Source organism: Camarhynchus parvulus, chromosome 6 (assembly GCF_901933205.1).
Source record: "Camarhynchus parvulus chromosome 6, STF_HiC, whole genome shotgun sequence".
Classification (NCBI taxonomy): domain Eukaryota; kingdom Metazoa; phylum Chordata; class Aves; order Passeriformes; family Thraupidae; genus Camarhynchus; species Camarhynchus parvulus.
In genome coordinates, this window is record NC_044576.1 from 27,168,296 (window position 1) to 27,190,159 (window position 21,864).

A 21,864-nucleotide genomic window follows, 5' to 3' on the forward strand; every position below is an offset into this window, starting at 1 on the left:
AGAGGGCAGTCACAATGCAGGGCAAGGACTCGTCGTGTTTTGCTGCAGGAGGCAGTACAGGGAATCTGGATTTACATGAAAGTGTATTTCTCTAATAACCTTCTTCACCATGAAGACATTTTGCTTGTAAGTATTAACACAGTTTGTTTTCCTTATCTTGGAAATTTTTGAAGTTTTATAACAGCTTTCATCATAATAATTTGAGGCATTTTCTTTGCATTTTGACTGAAATGTCTCATTGCATTTCAAAAGGTTTGAAGCAATCAAATCCCTTAATGCCTAGCATACAAAAATCTGAAGGGGTATAATCATGGAATTGGCATTTTCTGTTTTGAATTAGACATAACCTGTTTACCATGTTGCTTTCAGTTGAAAAGACAATTAGATGTAACAATTAAAAATTTTTTCCCAAAAGGCAGAGTGAGATAGCACAACTAATCTCACGGGTATTTGTCTTCCTACATGCAAATCTTGACTTTTACTGACATCCAGAAGAGACTTTTATCCTGCCAGAGACTCTTGGAACATTGTTTTGTAGTAATTGCATCGTTTGCCAGTTGAGGTGACTGTCAGTCACACTGAACAGAACAATATATTGCCTTTCATTGCACCCCCTGGTTTGTGCCCCTACTATTGACTTTGTGTACAGTCATTTTTAGTTTTGGAAATTGCTTTTTTTTTCCTTTTATTTTTCTGGTAGGCAACAGATGAAAACTCTAGAAGCAAATTTCGTAGCAGTTTGTACAAAAAATCTTTCTTCCCAAAAGGCAAAAATTGCAAAGGTGTCCCTGAAAGAAAAACTCAAAAAAACACTGACAGAAATGTGCAGAAACCTCTGATGGACCTAAGCTTGCAGTGGGTCATTCCCATTTACAGTCTAGAACAGGAGGAATGAAAGTTTATAGCTTTAGTTGTGTCTCAGGGGTAAAATTCCATGTGTAACCCACCCCATTCCTGACCACCCTACTCCTGACTGGACCACGTTTACTTTTGGCACCATGGAGCAAAATAACTGAAGAAAGAGAAACAGAGGAAAGCCCTTGAATCTCTCACTGCAGCCAGGGTTCTCAGTAGAGCCAGAGAACAGCACTTGTAATCCTTCAGATTTTCCCAGGAGAGGCTCTGTGGCTTCAGGTGGCACAAGGGGGTCTGTGTAACCTCCTTGTAGGTACAACAACTTCCAGCCAAGACCTGATTTTGCAGGGAATGAGAGTTTTGAGGAAAGGCAAAGGGAAACTTTTGAAAAGGCATTGTATTAATACGACAAATTTGCAAATCATTAAAATTGCCATAGTATTAAAACTGTATTTTCTACATATATTTTAAACTCTTTAGGCCAAGTTATGCCAGTTTTGTACAGGACTGATCATACTGGCAAAGCAGTGTCAGAAACATACACGGGTGCAGTATTCCTAGGTTACAGGTGTTGTGACTAGTGCAAAAGAAAGGGCCAAATGAAGTTCTCTTGGCAGCCCTCATCACTTCTAGGCAAATCTTTCTGGCTTATAAAAGTGGATAATATTTGTTATTTGTAATTTTGTGATTGTATTACACAATAACAAATATAGCATATAGTGTACAATTTAATATGATATAAAATTATTTATGAATATATTTAAATTAATAGTTATTATGGCTGTTTTATGTATTTTGATCATCAGTATGAAAATTAATCATTGTAAGATTTTTTTTATTTTCTCAACAGCAATTGTGTGTGCAGTGAAATGCTGCTCTGCAGCAAGCAAATTGAAAGGCATTAGTTCAACATTTATGCTCTTTTTGTTATCTGGGTGGAAGACACAATCAGGATGGCTTCTACAAGTAAAAGAAATTCTGCAGGTACAAAATTTCTTATACTAAAATTTCTCAGTGGTAAAGTGGTGAGATGATCTATCCTTACCCGAATGCCATCTATGAATTTCTTTAGGGGTGCATTTCAGATCACTAATTAAGAAGCTAAGTAAGACCAGACCCCAAAAGTTAAATAAGATCAATTAAATAAGGCAGCAGCTCATGATATCTTCTGAGCCCCTACATTTTCACCACCTTTACTTTGCAGTTTGGGCCAGTTGTCAGCATTAACACCAGGGAAGCAGGGCCTGGCTCTATATTTTATAGCCTTGATTTATGTTTGTTTTATGGCCATTTAAGCATAGAAGCCCGGTGCTAAGCAACAATTTCCAGTTCAAACAGGTCTTTTTAAAGAGATTAATTGGCAGCAAGTTAAGTAATGGTGCTGTTCATTTCTCTTTGATTAGTGAGAATTCAAAATACATTTTGCCCTGAAGGTGGAGTCTGCAAGCACGGATTCCTCATCAAATCACCACCTCTTCAACTTTTCAGCTCACAGGTATACCAGCACAGATTAGACATATTTCAGCAACCCCTCATATCTGCTGTCCTGAATTTTAATGAGACACAAATTGCTTTCTCTTTGGCAGAATTCCTGGAAAAGGCGTCTGTTTGTCCTGTCCAAGTCCAGCACAGGGAATTACATCCTGAAGTATCTAAAAGGCCAAAATGTGAAAGGCTCCATAGCTGTTGACCAGTATGTAGCACAAATGCATCATCTTTTTTATTTTGAGTCATGTATCAGCGCTCTTCAGTGGCCACTGATTGTGCAAGCACTTGCTCCTGACCCAACAGGTCAGGATTGGGTTCTTGATTCAAACCCAATGAACTCCACAAAAGAATCCCTTGGGATTTGTAGGCTTTGGGTGCAGCTAGGATATATGTAAAAGTGAAAATCCTGATTTGCTTTATTGTGATTTACTTTTGTGTGAGTGATTGTGATGTATCTGCCAGTGAGATACCTGGCCTGGCTCCACAATCCCACTGTGTTCCTGCATCCCAGGCTGTGTCCCTGCAGTAAAACACATTTCACCTCCTGTCAGGACAGTGCCATGCTTTCACTCACAGGTCAATCAGGACAGGCTGTGCCACTCTCAGCTGTGGCACACACCCTTTCCCAGCTTGCAGCTTCACAAGGTCCTTTGCAGGTTTGTGCAAAGGTCTCCTGACTTTCTCATAACCCTTTGGGCTGATTATGGTTGCTCACTGCCTCTTATTCTGCCAAGAAATTGCCCTGCTTGGCTCATTTAGGTTGGTCATTTCCCTCCTGTCAGCCCATGCCTACTGCAGCAAGACTGAGTGTCCCTGCCTTCGGACTGGTACCCTTTACTATGCCAGGGATGGTCTGAAATATGTGCAAGGGAAACAGAAAATGTAATGGGAAATGTAAATATTTCCTGTCAGATCTAGAAGTTAATACTCCAGGCTCCTGGAATTGTTAGGCAAGGACGTCACTCAACACATTGCTGTTGCGCTTCTTCCATTAAAAGGATTTACATTGTGAAGCTTTCAAAAATATTGCAGCTTGCTCAGTGGTCTGTGGTTACATTATTACCATAATTATTGTTGTTATTACTTTTATTAATTTGGCTTCTTGGAAGTTAATGGAAGTAGTGCTTCAAGTGCTTCAAGTATCCATTAAGAGTACTTCTGTTCCCCTTCCCCTTCATTAAAACTCTATTAATATACAATTAGTTTCAAATCATTGTTTTATAGTGGTTAAAAAACTTCCACAAGAAATTTTTCTTACTATTGTTTCTTTTCAAGATTCTGAATTAAACCAAAAGCCCCTTTTTCCAGAAATGAGGATCCATATTCTGGGCACTTTTCAAAAGTTAATTTTATATATTTTGCCTGGAGACTTTCTTTGTTGAAAGACCACCTCTTTTGAATGTGTGCATTTATTTTCTTGAGAAGTTTTTTCCGTGGAAAAATGTTTAACTTTCCCCTTGCACATCACATCATATTTTGCTGTGCTCAGAGTAAAATATGGACATGCACACAAATATGTGTGTGTCTATTTGCATGTAACTGTGTAGAGTTATCTAGGATGTTTCCCATGGTTATCTTCACAGAATCATAAGTATTCAAGTTGGCATAAGTAATGCTGAAATTATGGAAACGGTGAGGAAGATGTTTAAATGCCTTCCTGAGCAGGTGATGTCCATCAGCACTGGAAGCAGATGTTACTACCTCGTTGGGGACAGCAGGTGGGCATAGCAGGATGTGCAAAAGCAGTGGGACAGGGCTGTTAAACCAATGCAGCACTAAGCTGTGCCCCAAGGAAGGGCCCTGCTCCTTCACAGCCATTCCCTTCTGTGTCTCAGCTACTGATGGCCCAGCTCTGGGATGAGGTGATTCAGCTGCCTGATCCAATGGAAAACTGCTTTTTTTTTGTGGCATTGCCTCCTCTTACTCCTGGCTGGGTTAATAACAGATCCTCAAAGTGCTGGCTGGGGCTTTTGCTGCAGCAAGGGGGTGCAGTCTGTGCTGTTTCAGGCTGCAATTGAGTCCTGAGGAGGGGCAGGAGCTGTTTCTGTGGAGGTGATCAGCCACAGCTCAGTTAGGTGAGGGAGGAGGATGTTTGTCACAGTGCTCCTGTACTGCTGGTTCCCAGCATCTCCTCTTCAGTTTCCCAGTCACGAGCACGTCAGGGGGAATTTTGCTTTTTTGCAGAAGAGCAGCTGATGTGTGAAATTCTGATAAGAAGAAAAACACATACCTGGGTGCTGCTTGAGCGTGCCACCCAAAGCCTTCCCCTGGGGCGCGGCTCTCACAGCCCACACTCATGGGAAGCATTCCAGAATTAATCCGACTAAATCCACTGCAAGCATGAAAAACAGCTTCAATAGCCCTTCCATGGCATGTTTCTCATCCTGGTGGCCCAAATGCATTCCCAAGCCTTGTTAGCTCTCTGAGTCAGAATTTGCCATCTGGCTCTGACCACACAAGCACTCTTTCCTGAGAGGCAGGTACAGGGTTTTTCCCCTTGATCTCAGGAATTTTTGGTTTGGGCCCCATAGGAAGAAGTAGGTAGGCAAAAGAATTGGCCTTGTGTGTTACCTGTCAGTAAGTTTTCACTCCTCTTGTTCCCACTTCAGGCAGGAAATAGATGACTGGGTCACTCTGATATCTTCCGTCTGCAGGGAGGACAAAAGAAGTGGATGCTGCCCTCAGGTGACATGTTACTGTACTTTCTTGTAGGGGGAAGAAAAGGTATTTCTCTTTTTCATTACAAAACTCTGCAAAGGAATTTTCCTGATCTTTGCCTTGCAAGTTGCCTCTGACCTTGGTTATTCAGAAATTCATTTTCATATAAATCCTGTACCCTGGCTATACACATCAAGCAGGTATTGCACAGTCTGTCTGCACTGGGATTGATTTTACATTGTAGAAATCTCTTTGAAGAGTTAGCTATATATGGAAATGAGGGGAAGATTGATATTATGCTGCAATGAACCACACCTGTGATGCATCAGAGAGAAAACTTGTGTGTTATACTTAGGGTATGGATTTCAGATATATTTACATGTTGTTTTACATCAGTCTGTCAATGTTATGAATCAGCTGGAAGCCCTGGTAGTTCAAGCTCAGGCCCAAGTTTCTGCACTTTGTTAACCAGCCAGGCCCACCAGTTTAGACTCAGCTCTAAGTTCTCCCATCCCTGCAGCTTCCACACAGCTCAGAATGCAAGCAGGGCAAATTTATGTCTGCCTGAAAAATGCCATGCAGACAATTAGAAATAAAATATGAGCCATTAGAAACAAAATATGCTCTAATGAGATGTGTCAGTACATTTTAGCCCACATCCAACAGGTGCCTGTTTTCTTCTACTGCTTTTCCCTTATTTCTAGAACCAAGATCTTCCAAATCCAGAAGTCAGAAGCCGGACTTCCTCTTTGCCCCTATTTTTGAGTTCTGTAGATATGGCCAGCTTTCCAGACAGGCAAAGCTGCCAGAAGGTAAACAAATTAACTGTCCTTAATAACGAGTCTGTGCCTAGGCATGACTGTGACATTTCTTTTGCATAGTTGGTTTTTTTCCATCAAAAGTTGTTCAGAGTTTCTGCAGTGGGTACCTGGGTGGTCTCTTCTGGTGGGGTTCCTGAGTAGGACCTGGGTGTTGCACCACAAAGGAAATGCTTTAAGAGGCAAGTCTGCGTGTAAATGAGGGCAACGAGAGACAATCCTCACTGGTTGTCTCAAATGACTGGTAAATTTTAGTGAACATTAAGTAAACTCCTGAAGATTTGCTTTGACATGCCTTGGCAGAGGCATGTGATGATTGTTTTGGCAGCTGCTAGCCACATTCCTCCTGATTTGTGATTGTGCTTTTATTTCTCTCTCTCTTTTTAGGCTGTAAAGATTAGCGGAGAGTTCAGATCCAATTCCTCTCTGCCTCACTGACTTTCCCCTCAATATTTAAATAGAAGGGAGGGAAAGCATTGCTGCTGTCCCACAGCAATTGCAGTCCAGTGTCAGGGTGAAATAGCAGCCAAGGAATTGCTGAGTTTCTGTAGTCATAAAGCTCTGTGAGGAAGCTGAATGTGGGTCAGGAACCTCCAGTGTATCTTTATGAGGAGTTAACTTTTTTCCTTTTTATACAGGAGAATGGCTCCTCAGAAGACAAGAACAGGCCTTATTCAGATCCTGGCCCCCATCAGGCTCAGTGTGACTCACCAAGAGGAGTTTTCCCAAGCCTGGTGAGCAGAACAAACCAAACAGCTCTTGCCTTGTTCCGTCTGCAGAAGTGAATATTGGCTTTTATCTCACCTGGCTATCTGTGACTACAGATTATCCACCTACTTTCCTTGCACATCGAGTTGATTTCCACTATGAAAGTTTCAATATTTATTCTATTTTCTTGTTTATCACTGAAAATGATCTTCTAAAACTTGCTTGAAATACCTGTGTTGAGGGGTTTTGGAGTCAGGGCCTCAGAGTTTCTGTTCAGCAACTGCAAATTGTGGCAGCTCTCGCAAGCTTGATGAAGAAAGCTCTGCATTTGCACTGGTGGAGGATTTGTCCCTCCCTGCACATTTCTCAGCTGTGCCACAGTTGCTCCTAAATGGTTTATTTCTTCAGCCTTTGCCAGTAGCAATCGAGTCAATGTAACTAAATTACAGAACAAGAGCTTGTTAAATTGAGGCACGTCTTAGAACTGACCTGTCAGCATTAATACGTCTTCAAGTAATTTCACTTCCATATCTAGCAGGAGCGATTTGGAAAGATAAAAAGATGAATGTCATCTTGTATTAGTGGCTAAGTGTTCTGACCTGTGTTCCCCGACCCAGTGCCTGCACCAGTTTTCCTCTGCTGTGGATTGCTGCCTTTGCTGCAGAGTCCAGAGGACAGAAGGCACAACCAAGGCTCTACCACACCCCTCTGCAGCTTAAACCCATCTTTATTGACAGCTTATGCATTGAACTCTGGCCTGGAGTGGCTGAGAGACAGGGCAAAGAGTCTGTTCTGCTATCACAGCTAACAGGGTGGTAAATCACATGCTGCAATCACCATCCTTGTATATAGGCTGACAGCAAGTGTGAGATAATGCAGCTAAATTTAGCGGAAAGAAGTGAATAGTTGAAACTACATTGCAATGCCATGGGCAGTCAGCATAGCCCAGCTGGTGCACAGTAGTTTATAAAGTTGCAGTAATTCGGTTGTGAGTCTGAGCTCTGAAATCCACTGAGTTAACCCTTGGTCTGATTTTAACCAGTCCTGCTCTGCGTGTATGTCAAGAATTTCTTTGTGTCTCTTTCTTGTGCATACCTTTTCTGTCTTATTCATTAATTCTTCTCATACCTACAATGCCTCAGAGAGCAGGTATTACATGCAGCTGTTCAGGCTGGGACAGGCTGACCATGAGGGTTAGAAGATAAGGAATTTGGATTTTAGCTTTTTAGCCTGAGGCAGAGGGAATAGCACAAAGGTCATGTTTCTGTTTTGGCATGTGTGAAAAATAAATAACCATGCTGTATAGAGAACAAGAAACAACAATATTTGTTCATTGGATAAAAATATATCTCTTGCCTCATAAGTTTAACATCTGTTAACATCTCTGGACATATTCTCTGCTCAGTGACATGCAGACAACTGACTTCCTAACTAATCCCTTGCATTTACTTCCTTTCAGCAGTGTGAGTCCCCACTTCAAGCATCTGATGTGTTTTTATTGGTGGTTTTCTCATCCAGGCCCAGATCTTGAAAGCTCTTTGTTAAGTAATTGTCGCTCATGCCAACAGGATGTATCTTACCATGTTTTCTGTGAATATTTGCTGATTCTGTTACTTCTCCGCAAAAAGGAAAAATGCATATTAATCTCTATAACTGAGCCTGTTAAATACAAACCCATTCTTTCAGCAGGATAAAATTCTGGGAAGAAGTGAGGAAAACCTGCTGTTGTCAGATCCAGAGGAAAACATGAAAAAGGATGAAGAAGATTATTACCAAACTCCCAGCAGTGTTTTAGCTAAGGTAGTGTATCAGCTGTGGGTTCTGCTGCCCTGTTAACAGCTCCAAGGACACAGGAGACATTTAATGAGCCAAAGAGGAACTGGTAGGAGGAACCACTTGTACCTTGCAAAAGGAATGCATAGATAAAGCACTAGGTAATAGAGCTTTCATTTATACCAGAAAAAAAATACACTAGATTTATTCAAAGGATCTTCCTGGTGCAAAGTGGGATTTGGACAAAAACATTGCTGATTTTGTTGAAATTCCCCAAATTGACTGTTTCATTGTTAATGGCTTTTGCCTGTTGTATAATGGGGTAGGGTTGGGGTTTTTTCTGAAATTGGAAGCTTCATTTAGAGAATGTAACAGTACATTAGTTTTATATATTTTGAAATGTCATTCTGTTGAAAAACCAGTAAGCTGCATAAAAGCAGTACTTTAAAAACACTGCAGTACATTTTGGTATCTGCATTTCACTTCTCCTGAAGGCAGCAGGAGAAATCATGCTGCTAATTTTATACAGATTTTGACACCCAATTTGGGAGGCTAATTTCAGGAGAAGATAAGTGGTCAGGAGAGGTAGTCACTTTTCTGCAGAAGTCACAGACTGTACATCTGACTGAAGGACACTAAAAATGGTTATGTGGTCACATAACCTAAGTGCTCTAAGTCAAGCATACCCAAGTACAACTCTCCTTTTTCAGCCTGCTTAAATTAAAAGGCAACAATGTTTTTTTTTTTGGTGGTAGTACTTCAGAATATACAGAATATAGCTGGTCATGTCCCAGTCTGGCAGTGCCAAAATTCCAGCATTAACTTTTTAAGTTTCAAGCACCTTTCTAGCTCCCAGTTTCTGGGAATTGACTGATTTGAGGAAACCCAGGCTATATTAGCCAATATGTTGAAACAGCACGAGCACTGAACAAAATAAGGAAATAAATAGAGGTTTTTTCTGTAGGCAGGGCAATGACATTAATGTCCTATATTGCTGTGTGTTTCTGGCAGTGCACAATTGAAGGATCAAAGCCTGACCCTACAGCTGAGTCTGATGTCCCTGTGCAAGAGAAGCCAGTGCAGAACAGCCCAGTAAAGGAGAACATTTATATGTCAATGAAATCAATGTAAGTAACAACTTCATTAGGGTTTTGGAAATTCAATGTGGCACGGCAATAGAGATAGAGCTGACATCTCTGGTATTTGTGTAACAAGATCTACAGGCTGCATCTTGTTTGAATGAATCCTTGTTGGGTCTTAGTTCACAAAGTTCAGCATTCATGGAAACACTGGAGTCAAATTCAAACTCATCAACATGAAATTTAAGCTCACACTGCAGACTCCTGCACTTACAAGGCTCTGACTGTACCATGCTGCACCTTTTGTTGACTCACACTTTTTCTGGGTTTTCATGACAGCAGCTCGCCACTTTACTGAGTCACTGCAGCCAAACTCCAACAACCTTTCAGACAGGTGCTCTCCAAAGCAGGCAGCATTATCCAGAGGTTAAAAGAGAAAGGTAGAGATGGGGCATTAGCTCCCAGCTTTTCCATGAAGAAGTTGTGTGGGTTAGGACACGTCCTCCCTTTCATTTTGCCATCCAAAGAGTAGCTCTGTTGCTGTGTGTTTTGAAGGTACAGTGTCACAAAGAATGACCTGAACTTTGTTTCGCAGTTCTAGGGCCACAAGGAAACCTTACAACCTGCACAATACAGCAAAGAATACTGAAGACAATTGTGTCTGCAGGGTAAAGCTCCTCCTGAGCCAGAGGAGGGGTCAGTAACTGTGTTAGCTGTGGCCTGACACCTGCAGACAGTCAGATCTTGGGCCACATGGAGGGAGGCAACTGGAAATGCAGACCCACTAACCAGACAATCCCAATAGATTAATTCAAGCTTCTCTGTGTCTTTGGGACCCCCCCCAGAGGGATTAACTATAAAAACCTCACAAGGTTATGCCATCTGAGTTTAAATATACCAAGAGCAGCTTTTGCTACTAACCCCAGTCTTGTTTGGGGCACAATGGGGAGTCAGCTCCAGGCAATATAAGGCTTATCAAATAAAACTAAAATGATTTCAGGTAGTTCTGAGTTATCACATCTCCCAAGGGACAGCTTTACATCCCTGCAGAACCCAGTACTGCCAAGGCAATAATCTGTACTGTTTCTTTGTCAAGACATGCTGTTAGCTGAAATGTTTCCAGGCTTAATAAATAGTTTTTGCATACTGAAAACGTTTATTTTGAGATTTATGGTCCATTTTTAGACGGGCTGTTTATTTTACTTCGATTTCATTTTGTCCACTGCATATTCTACAGGAACTTGTTATTCTTCGCTTTATTGAGGGCTGCTTGATCCAGCTTCACACACAGCAAGAGTGCCTGGAATTGTCAAACCCCTTAACTTTTTATCATCATTCCTCTTTAGTAAGCTGCTGGATGAGACATGCCAGCTCACGTGCAGACGTGATGGGCTCCCATCCCCTCCCCAATGCCAGAGCAACAGTGCATGTCCAAGAGACTTGGAAGCAGACAGAGGCACAAAATTCCCAGAAAGCAGCACCAGCCTGCAGCCAACCCTCCAGAGAAGGCAAAGCTCATTACCCCTCTCAGTGGTTCACTTGTCTATACTGCTCAGGTAAGTGTCTTCTCCAGCTGGCAGCAGAGAAGACAGACATGCTCATGGGTTTCATCCTGCCAAGCATGGCAGCATTCCAGAAGCACTTTAGTCATGCTTTTAGTCATAGCATTCAGTTTTAGGGAGTCTGCAAGGAGCAGGGGGTTGGACTCCATAATCCTTATGGGTCCCTTCCAATTTGAGCTGTTCTGTGATTCTGTGGTCTCTGATGTTTTTCTCCTACAGTCAAGTTACAGATGAGATGCAGCTGCAGAAATTGGATATTTTCATACCCCTGGCTGATATTAACAATTACCTAAAACTTACTGAAGCAGCAGGACGAATATGGTAAGTCTGGATGTCTTGTGGCCGTGCCTGTGAGATGGGAATAAGTGTCAGGCACAGAAGTGTTCAGCTGCAGACACCCATGTGCAGTTTTGGCAGGGCAGAACAGGGCAGGGGCAGGGCTTGCTGGCACTTGAGTGATTCCTTCTGCCCTCTCTGATTCTCTTTGAACTTGAGTTTGTATTTCAAATGCTGTTGTAAAGAATCTAGCATGCTGTGGAATAATTAGTGATGGTTTCAACCAGAACCAGATCAAAAATGTACAAAGTCATTGAACGTGTGTGTCATATCCAGAGGGCAGCCCCACAAATGCAATCCTGTCCAGAAAGTGCAGTGATACAGGATATCCTGTGTGTCTCCTTTGTTCTCTGCCCTCCTCAGTGTCTCACACTGGGCTGGTCCTCTCAGGCTGGGGTGCTTGTTCAACCACGGAGACCACGTGGTGGCCGTGAATGATCTGCAGCCCCAGGGTGTGGAGGAGGCTTACTTCTTCATCAGCAGGTCCACGAGAAAGGAGGTAAGCTTGCCTAACCTTCACTCAAATGTATGAGCCAAATGAGAAAGCAATTCCCTCTTTTCCATTTCAGTTCAAACCTGTTTCCTCTGGTCTAAGTTTGGCATGAATACTCCAGCACCCAGTGTCTCCTCAGCATCATTCTGATGTGGTGCCTGGTGTTCCTGAGCTATGTGGGGAACACAAGGCCAGCACTGCAGAGTTTGGAGAAGAGCTTGAGCAACACCAAGAGATGTTACTGGGCAACCATAAACTAGAGTTACTTGGGATTTTTTTGCCTAATGCTTATAAATTGCAAGTTTTGGGAAATAACCCATTGCCTCCAGTGGATGTGTGGTTATAGTGGTTTGGGTACTGAGGGCAGAGCCCTGGACTCCTATGTCCCATTGCTTATCAAGCACTACACATCTCCTTGTGTGAGACTGGGCTTTTTGAAGAATGTGGGACATTTCTAAGATGTTCTTTAACCCAACTGTGATCCACAATGAGTTTCTGAACTTGTATGCAGTATCAGGTTCATGACCCATTTCCAAACACATTAATATTTGAATTCTGCTGAGAAGGTTGAGGTCATGAGATGCTATTGCCATCTAAAGAAAGGAAAGCCAGTCTCAGCAAGGAAAAAAAATACTCATCTCTCTTAATGGAGAATTTTTATTTAATTAGTTCAAACACAAGTTAGATAGTTGCACAAATATTGACCGGATATAACAAGCTACAAAAATGTCCCTTTTTTTTTTTCTTTTTTAAGGTGAAACTTACTGTATGTAGGATTCCACATTCATATACCTTCCATGCTAAAGGCTGCTCATGTTCCTGAAAAAAATGACCTCAAAGATTAAGTAAGTACCAGAACTCAAGGGAGAAGATCAGGGAGGAGAAGGTGATATATGCAGAGATAATCATCTTCCTGAGCTGCCAGACATCTTTTGTTGCTGAAGTACAAAGAACAGAGAATGTGGATGTTGATTTATGTCCTAATAACTTGTTTTGTGGCATGAATGGCATGTATTTGGCTTATATTTCATGTTGCCACATATTTCTGTTACGTGGAAGAAAATGAGGGTCAGATAATTTAGGTGACCTTTGCACTGTGTATACTTTTCATTTCAGCAGAGAATACTGATTTGTGGCTCTGCTCGCCTCTTTACACTGAGTTACTTTGGTTTATTAGTGAACTCCTAATCACTCAGAGGTGGGCAAACAACCAGATTTGCTAAAGTGGTCCGCCCCACTACAGGGGTCAGGTGAGCTAGGCTGAGGGCTGGAGGAAAGGCTGATATATAAAATATTGTGCAGTGATTCAGTGGGGCCTCCTTTTGTGTTATGCCCCTTTTATGACACAGCCACAAAAATACACACACGGGATGACAGGAAGGAGAGCTGATTGGAGAAAGAATGTGTCTGGAGCACCTTTGGGTTCACCGACAGCCAAGATAAGCCCTAAGTGAAAAAGGAATGAATGGATTTGGGAGAGGGAAGGGCTGGCCTGCTCTGTGAAGAGTAAAAACAGCTGGGAAAACCACAGAGAGAAATGATATATCTGAAGGCCTGTGCTCTCACCCATTGAACTGCAAACAGTTCAGTGTTTCTCACAGAGAATGTTTTGATGCTACCAAGCAGTACCACAGGGATGTCACTGGTGCAGCAGGATTTCCAGAGCAAGTGCTCATTTGTTTCCCAAACAAGGATGTTTCCTGTAAATATTTATTTGTGGAAATACCTTTCTTGCATTGCTACCATAGAAACATGACCAATTTTCAGCTGATAGCACACCAAAAGGAAATTGATAAGGAGCCACCTTCGGGAGAGCTCCAGTGGGTGCCAAAAGGGAGTTTTGTCCTGTCCTAGAGTGACCTCTGTTGCTTACAGCACCATGGTGTGACATGGCAGAACACATTCCTGTGTCCTGCATGAACATGGACATTTGTGTGGGAATTTTCACACACCCATACTGCTGTAAAATAGATAGTGGCAATATGCAGTGGTGTGGCAACAGACAGAGTCACTGGGTTTGAGTACTGATGATTTCATCTTGCCAGACACGACCAAAATAACTACTGGGTTTAGCAGGCACGGGAATACTGATATTAAGAGATTTATATAACCTTTATTAAGGTGAATTTGGCTCAATGGAGGTATTTATCCAGCCCCCAACAGAATAAGGGCAGGTTGGCTGCCACAGTAAGGAACTACACTCACTAAAAATCAGCATTGGTGTAACTTACTTCAGCAGTAAATTTGACAAATTTGCTGGGCTTTAAAAAAATTGTTATAAAATTTTATTCAGCTGAAGATGAAAACAGCATCATGTAACTCAAAGCAGGCAAACACAAATATGTATATAATCTATTCAGACTCAGCTCCTGTTCAAAAGATTAATTTCCAGGCTGAATGTTTCCACAGCCTGTCACTTCTGCCTTTGAGATAAGAGCGTTTGGGACGTGCTTGTTTCTCAAGGTGGAAAGGATCACATTTTGATTTTTCTGTTTCAGTGGTGTTCAAAGGCCTGTTTGTGCTGAATTCTGCATAAATACAGAGGGAACTCCCAGTTCTGGAACTACAGAGGCTGGAAATGGAAGCAAACACATTCCTTGGGAGCTCTGCTCCAAAGCTGCTGTGGGAGTCCTTTGCTCTGCACTGCTGCTTTGAGCACAGCAGATCCATTTCTGCCTAAGGAGCCCCTGAGGGATGGGATGGCTGGCTATCACTGTCCAGGGCTTCTTCCAGCCCTGAAACTCCATCAGTCTGCTAGGACAGTCCCCATGGCCTGAATCCTAAAATCACAGATCACCTACTTCAAGAGCATCTACTGAGGATGTTGCCCTCAGCCTTTCCTGGCCAAAGTTTGCCTCAGCTCTTCTGAGCTTTGGAAAAGGAAAGTCCAAACTTTTCTGTGCTGTTCCAGGACTCATCTCTCTGTAAAATCAGGAAATTGTTTTCTACTATTTATCCCAGACAATTTTTTCAGAAAATTAACATGATTTTTTCTTGCCCTCTTTTCAGTGGGCATAGGGAATATTTGGATTGCCACTGTCTGCACAGAAATCTTCATTATGGAAGATATTTTTTTCTACCTATTCTCCCTTCTCTTTTTCTTAGACCAAACATCCTGCATTCTTCCATCATGTTTTCAAACACTTCCTGAAAATGGTAATGCAAGACAAATACCTTGTATTTCCAGTTATGGATGAACAGAGGAGGTGAGAAATTGAGATGCAAAGAATTCAATTCAAATTTAATCCAAAGAATTCAAACTCTTTTTGAATTTCATCAAAAAGAAACCCAAAGCCATGAAGCAATTTCCTAAAACTTTAGAGAAACATTTCTCCAAAGAGGTGAATTAGTGGAGATCCTCCATGGTGGTGGGAGAAGAGCCACCTGCATGGAACCTGCTGCTGAAGCAGATGTTGAGCCCTGCATGCTGCACCTCTCAGCCATGGAAGAATGTTACTTTTGGACAAAACCAGAATTTGGTTAAGATATAGCATGTACAGAATAATTCCAGGGTATTTTAGAGAACTGGGGGATTACTTCTGTGCCTCAGTAAACATTACTCCATAATGTGTTACTCCTAATTGATCATTATGTCAGTTTGCACAGTGCTAAATGCAGATAATTAATGTCACATACTGGCTGATTCATAACACTTACAGAGATACAATATGGAAATGACATTGGTACAGTAAATTCTGCTAGGATGTGTGAAGTTGTCTGCCCACATATGATTAATAAATGTCCTAATACTTTGCAACACATTGTATGCTGCAAAACACCTCATTTTCTCCTAACACAGCCCTTCCCTGCCCTGCAAAGATTACCTGTAACTTCCCAGTATTCTGCAGCTGAATCACTTAACAGCCCGTTTAAAAAACCTACACTTAAATAAAGATTTAGGTTGTTTCCCTGGCTGTTAATTTGTAGCAGGTTCCTATGCTGCTCTCACTCATTAGTGGCTGCTAATACTTCCCCTTGGATTCCCAAACTTGACTCATGCTCTTTCTACTCCAGCATCTAGCTAGGAAGATGGCAATTGCCCAGGAGAAAAGCAAATCCTGGAAGAGAGATAAAGTAATGGTAAGGGAAGTCTCTATGTTGATGTGAGGTCATTGAAGTCAAGAAAAAGAAAAAGCCCATTGAACAGAAAGCACAAACCAGAGCACACAACCTCCACTCTTCCTCCCAAGGGCAACGCTCCTGAGAGCTGGGCTTGGAGCAATAAAGTGATCAAGAGAGCACAGGTCCTGCAGGAGAAGGAGTCCAGCCAGGGAAGGTTATCTGTGCAGTGTCCACCCTGAAGTGAACCAGAGACAAGCTCTGTGTAATGCTTAATTCTCTTTTTAGAGTCCCTCCAGCCTGGGGATATCTGTATATGTAATAGGGATATCTAAATAAAAACCTACATATTTAACGGGGGTATCTGAATAACAACCAGGCATATTTCAGTGTGGCTGGAATTTCTGCAAAGGGAAGCAAAGAGGAGCAGCTGCAGTGAAGGGGAGTGATGACACCCTGCACACTGCAGAGAGAGTGGATCCGTGGTGAGCTGGGGACACCAGGTGCTTAATCTGTGTTCTGCCCCAGATTTTCTGGTGACCTCAGGAGAGCCATTTCCTCACACACACTCAGTAAAATTCAAGGAGTGGTTTCAGACACATTTGCATCATGTTGTCTCTTACCATGAATGTGATCTCCAGCACCACATTCTACACTAGGAGTTGCTTTAGCTCCCAGAAAATTCCTGGGAAAGCCTCCATCAGACCTGTATGTTACAGGCATGGGGTGGGTAAATCAATGTCCTGTGCTATGGGGAGATGCTGATGTGCTGGTTCCATGCCAGGGGAGAAGCCACCCTTGATGTCCTGCAGAAACTGGCTCACCTGAGCCCCTCCAGGCGCTCTGTCCTGAGGGAACGTGGGGTGGTGTCCCCAGTGCCCTGCAAGGAGCTGGCTCACATCACCTGTCTGCTCATGGAAAGCTGCACCAGCAGGGATGTGGAAATCTTCCCAGCCACAGGGATTCCTCCAGGATTTCAGGCCCTTTAGGAGACACACTGAGATCTACAAAGGTGTTTCCCTGCTGGCGCTCCCTTGGTCAGAGCGTGTCACAGACATGGTTTATGAAAAATCCTTTCCTTAGGATTTTTTCTCCTGAGAAGCTGAGAGACCTCAGGAGCAAAATGTAAACATTGATTATCTGCTGCTGTGGAATGCAACAGGTGGATCTGTGATTGGTCTCGTGTGGTTGTTTCTAATTAATGGCCAATCACAGTCCAGCTGTCCGGACTGTCTTGGTCAGTCACAAGCTTTTGTTATCATTCCTTTTCTATTTTTAGCCAGCTTCTGATGAAATCCTTTCTTCTATTCCTTTAGTTTAGTTTTAATATCATCTCTATCATAAAATAATAAATCAAGCCTTCTGAAACATGGAGTCCGATCCTCATCTCTTCTCTCGTCCTGGGACCCCTGCGAACACCAGCACAAGAGCAGGGGCTGGAAAGTGCATGTACTGACTGTCTGCCTTGGGTCTCTGGAGATAACAGGGTAATCTGAGATCTCCAAGGGCTTTTTTGGTTTCTTTCCCAGGGATGAACACTCCTTCCATGTGCATGCCTCACCATTGCCAGCCACTTCCCTCCTGCAGGCTGGCCAGCAAGTCACTGCGAGGAGCTTGGGGCATGCCAGGCAGTTTCTAGAAATGCCACTGGAATTTTGAATGTTCCTTTTGTCCCCTTACCACCTTCTAATTGATTGCATCCCTTAAAGAAGTGGAGGAGCCAGACAAGGTTGATACAAATCTTTCATTCAGGAAAATCACTTTAAATGAAGCCATCCCTTCACTGTGAGGCCCCTCAGCGACCAGGAGCCCTGTGCTTGCTGCTGACAGCTCCTTGGTGGCTCCATCTTACAGCAGGACCAGCAGTTTGGGGGGCACCATGCTGCTCTGGTGGCAGCAGGGCTGGACTTGCCACAGCAAGTGTCTGACCATGTTCAGTTTTTCATCCTGAGTTGATCTGTGCCTGAGAATTTGTTTTGTTTATAACCCGGCAGTGGAGGATGAAATTGAAGCATTGGTGGGAGCATTGAGATCACAGCTGTCAGTGGTGCTAATTTCCTTTTAAAATGCTGGATGTTTGTGATGCTCATCAGTAGGGACATCACTGAGCTACATCCATTTTTTTATTTCCTGCCTCTGTAAGTTTTCCCAAGAAATCTGTTTCTGTTTCTGTCTGTGCCTGTAAACACGGCATAAAGCCATGGTTTATGCCTCAAGGCTGTTGGAAGGATACTATCTCCATCAGTGATGAGGGTTGCCCAATTCTTTTAACCAGGAGAAGCCAATGTTTCTGAGTAGTTGCTCCTCAGCAGCATCTACTGATCAGTCACATATTCTACACCAGGACACTTTTTGCCAAAATAACCTCATTTATATGCTAAATGTCCTGAAAGTAAGTGCCCTGCAGGAATTCTGGCCTTCTGTCCTCCCATTTGCCCCTCTTCTATTTTATTCAATGTCCAAAGTCATTCTTCACAGATGTCATTTTGCTTCCAAGCAATTGCCCTTGTGCTCCAGTTTCTAAGAATAAAAGTGAATTCTGGCAGCCTAACATTTCTGAGAAATCCCCAGTAGTGGAAAAGTAGCTGTGGGGGGGAGAACAAAGAGGAAGGAAAACTCAGTCACGAGGAACAACTACAAACAGCAAGAGGGACTGTGGATATGAAAAAAAAATATGTCAAAGATGGAAAAACAGGAGTTCTCTGCTGTAAGTACATTTTTGTTATATTTGGTGTTTTTCAAAAAGAAAGTCTGCTTCAGGTTATTTCCCAGCATCAGACAAGTGGCTGTAAGCAGCACCTTCCCTCAAGGTCAGCTAAAACATTGAAATAACCCAGAGCAAATATGTGTGCAGCCTCTCTGGCACCTGGATGAAACATCCTCTGCACAGTGCTCTGGTCACCCTGGGACCTCTCCATCCATTTGTCATTTTAAGCTCTGCCAGTGGCACACACGCTGATGATCCCAAGGCTGGGGTGATCACAGCGTTTGGACACTGCAGCCAGGGGACAGGAGGGTGTCTGTGCCTGCAGGGGGGGGTGGCCACTGCTGCCATCCCTGGGGGGACCCACACCAGCGACCGACAGGTGCCAGCGGGCTGTGGCACCTCGTGGTGATTGTCCCTGCCTGGCTGCTGGCCCCACAGGTGAGCCCCAAGGAACGGGCTGGGCTCATGAAGGTGTCAGCGCAAAACCAGGCTCCTGCTGTGCTGCAGAGCTCAGTTCCTCAGATGGTCGCTGGGTAGCAGCACAAAGAACAGAATTTCAGCCTTACCTCCCTCGTTCAGGCAATAGATGCGACCAAGAGCAGGGCAGAGAGCCAAGTAAATAACAAGGTCGCAGTAACAAGAGAAATCCAGCCTGCCTTTCTCTGATTAAAGAAGCCCTGCTGAGATAAATGCTCCAATCCATCTCTTCTCTGAAGCAGGAGCTGAAAAGTGGGTCAGATCCTGCTGCTGGCAGTGCTGTACTTGGGGAGGTCTCTGCCAGGAGCTGACAAACGACTGGAGCGATCAGAAAAAAAATCAGCTTTGCTTCTCACAACAGAGTTCACTGAAATCATGGCTTCTGCAGGGAGGAAGATTGTGGTGGACAAGGAGGAGGGGTGAGAGGCAGCAGGAGGCAGCACATGTAGAACCCCACAGCCAGCCCTGGTCTTGCTGAACTCCAAAGTCACCGCTGCCGGCATTTCTGTCCTCGTGTCACCTTTTCCTTCAGGGCATTGCTTGTATCTTCCTCCCTGAGGTGCTGAACTTTCTTCCTCTTCCACCCCTAACAAGCAAGGCAATGTACAGAAGGAAAGGTGAACAAAGTTTAACTGAAATGCCCAAATGGGAAAGCTTAGAGGTTTTTAAAACTGCTTGGTTTATATAAAAACTTATTGGAAACTGGCACAAACAAGTGCCTATCTGCTCTGAGATACCAGAGCAGATGTGGCAGAGTGGAAAAGCCTTTTCCCTGCCAGAGTATTTGCTGGGGATTTGATAACAAGGTGCCATTGTACAACAGTGGGTAAAGGTCCAGAGTAGAAAGGAGAAAGAGAAGAGGCCTCCAGGCAGTGCAGGGCTCTGCCTTTGTGGGCTGCAGCTCCTCCACCAACCCTCCTGCCTGCAGACAGCAGGGAGAGCTGGCTGGATTCGCTGGGCAGGCAGCAGTCAGCTCTCCTGTGCTGTTTTCCTCCTCTGCAAACAGTGACAGACTGTTTTATCCCTTCATTTCTGTTAGAGGCTGAAATCTCCTAGCTTTTCTCTGCATTGCTGGGGAGAACATTAAATTCAGCATTCCAAATGCACATTTATAACCTGTACCACAATGTGGAAGTACAAGATCTTCAATTTTTAATATTGGTACTGACAAGCTTTCAGTATTTTGTGTGAATTTCATTCATGCTGGTCATAATTCCCACTATACACTAATACTGTGTGGTTCACAAACATTAATAGTGAATTTTTTGCAAACACATTTGGTTTGGAATGGTGGCTATTGAATAAAATTTCAAATTGCATTATTTCACTATAAATCCTTAACACATAAAGCAGCCTGTGACCCACCCTTAAAAGTAATGGTCTTTTTTGTTTTAGTTCTGAAATGAGAAGCAGCTGGTTTTCTGCAGCCAAGGGAGGATGAAATGTTTGGGCTGCATTCTCTTGTTTTCAAAACTCACCTGCTGCTTTTTTTTCTCTACCAAAGAAAACTCAACAAAGGTCATTCAGACACAGAAAACACATCAAAGCAATAACTGCATCTTTACCCTGACATGGAATTAAGTCTCCCAAAGCAGTGTTCAAATTCAAATTCAAAAATTCATGTTCAGTCAAAATCAATCCCTAATTGATTGCATTGTATGAAGGATGTATCTGAAGTCACACTTCCTTAAAAAAGAAAACATACTTAAATGGCAATTTATCCTAAGAACCAAAGCTCATACGAGCAGACAGGTTTGATCAAATAAGAGAAATATCTTTTAACCATGCCAATGGCATCTCAGTTCCTTTCTCCACTCCAAGTTGCTATCAATTGTTGTTTCAATCAAGGTTTAGAGAGATACCAGCACCCTGAAGTTCCCTTTAGCTGCCCCTATGCTTTTATTCTGCAATGTTTCACATGTGCCTTCCCAGCTCCCTCCCCAGGGGTGGCCACAGGCTCTGGGTGCTTTCATTTCTCACAGCCAGCCTGAAACCCAGAGCCAGAGCCAGCACAGCCAGGAGCTGCTCTCCTCATCTCCCCTCTCCCCTCCTGCTACCCTTTTCCAACAGGGTTGCTTTTAGCTCATTTATCTGCCTGTTGGGGTGATATGTAATCAGAGCAGGAGTCCTGATGGGAAATACAAAGTGATCCTTCAGAGGGGCTGCCTTTGGAAGCCAATCAAGCCAGTGCTGCAGCTGCCCCTGTCACTGGCTGTGCCTCCTGCCCTGAGCCTGGCAGCCCCAGACAAACAGGAAGAGCCTCTGGGATGTTCACAGCACATCTTGCTTTAGTGAAATCTGGTAAGATTTGGGTCAGTACAGGCTGACTCCTCCACCCCCTGTCCAGGGGACCCTGGTTTAGTGTTTCTATGGCATCACAGAGGTCTAAGTTCCCTCCACTGACTGGGAAAAGGTGGCACCTTTGCTGTAGTCAGAACCCCCACTCTCAACCAAAATTACAAATGCTTTAATTCATCCATCTCTAATGCCAGCACTGCCCAAAGACTGAAAAAAATTCCAATTCTTCATTAGGAAAAGCAGAGCCAGACTCAAAGTCCTAATTAACATCTGTACAATAACACTGAAACTTGGTTTATCCCAGGTCTGCACTCCCCAAAGGACTTAAACTGCTGAGATCAGAGAGCTGTCCCTTGGAACCACCAAGACAAGGGAAAAAGTCTTGTCACACACCTTCCCACAAAATTCTTGTTAGTTATATTTAGTTTTCCACATCTGTTTGTATGTCCTCCCACTCAACCTAATCCTGTTATTAATCCTACTTATAATAAAGAGAACAAAAATAATTTATTCCTGGGTTTGGATTCTGAAAACACATTTTTCCATAAAAAGG

General features: G+C 43.2%; 1 protein-coding gene across 1 annotated transcript; it reads left to right on the forward strand.

The window, feature by feature from the left end:
- Positions 1–1,760: 1,760 nt before the first annotated feature.
- On the forward strand, positions 1,761–12,607 carry PLEKHS1 (pleckstrin homology domain containing S1). The gene is given in 13 exon segments (XM_030951565.1): positions 1,761–1,839; positions 2,259–2,350; positions 2,442–2,548; positions 3,927–4,061; positions 4,953–5,028; positions 5,706–5,813; positions 6,458–6,553; positions 8,217–8,327; positions 9,312–9,431; positions 10,751–10,935; positions 11,161–11,262; positions 11,641–11,776; positions 12,525–12,607. Coding segments are annotated over 13 exon segments (1,368 nt in total). The 5' UTR covers positions 1,761–1,808; the 3' UTR covers positions 12,594–12,607.
- The last annotated feature ends 9,257 nt before the right edge of the window (positions 12,608–21,864 follow it).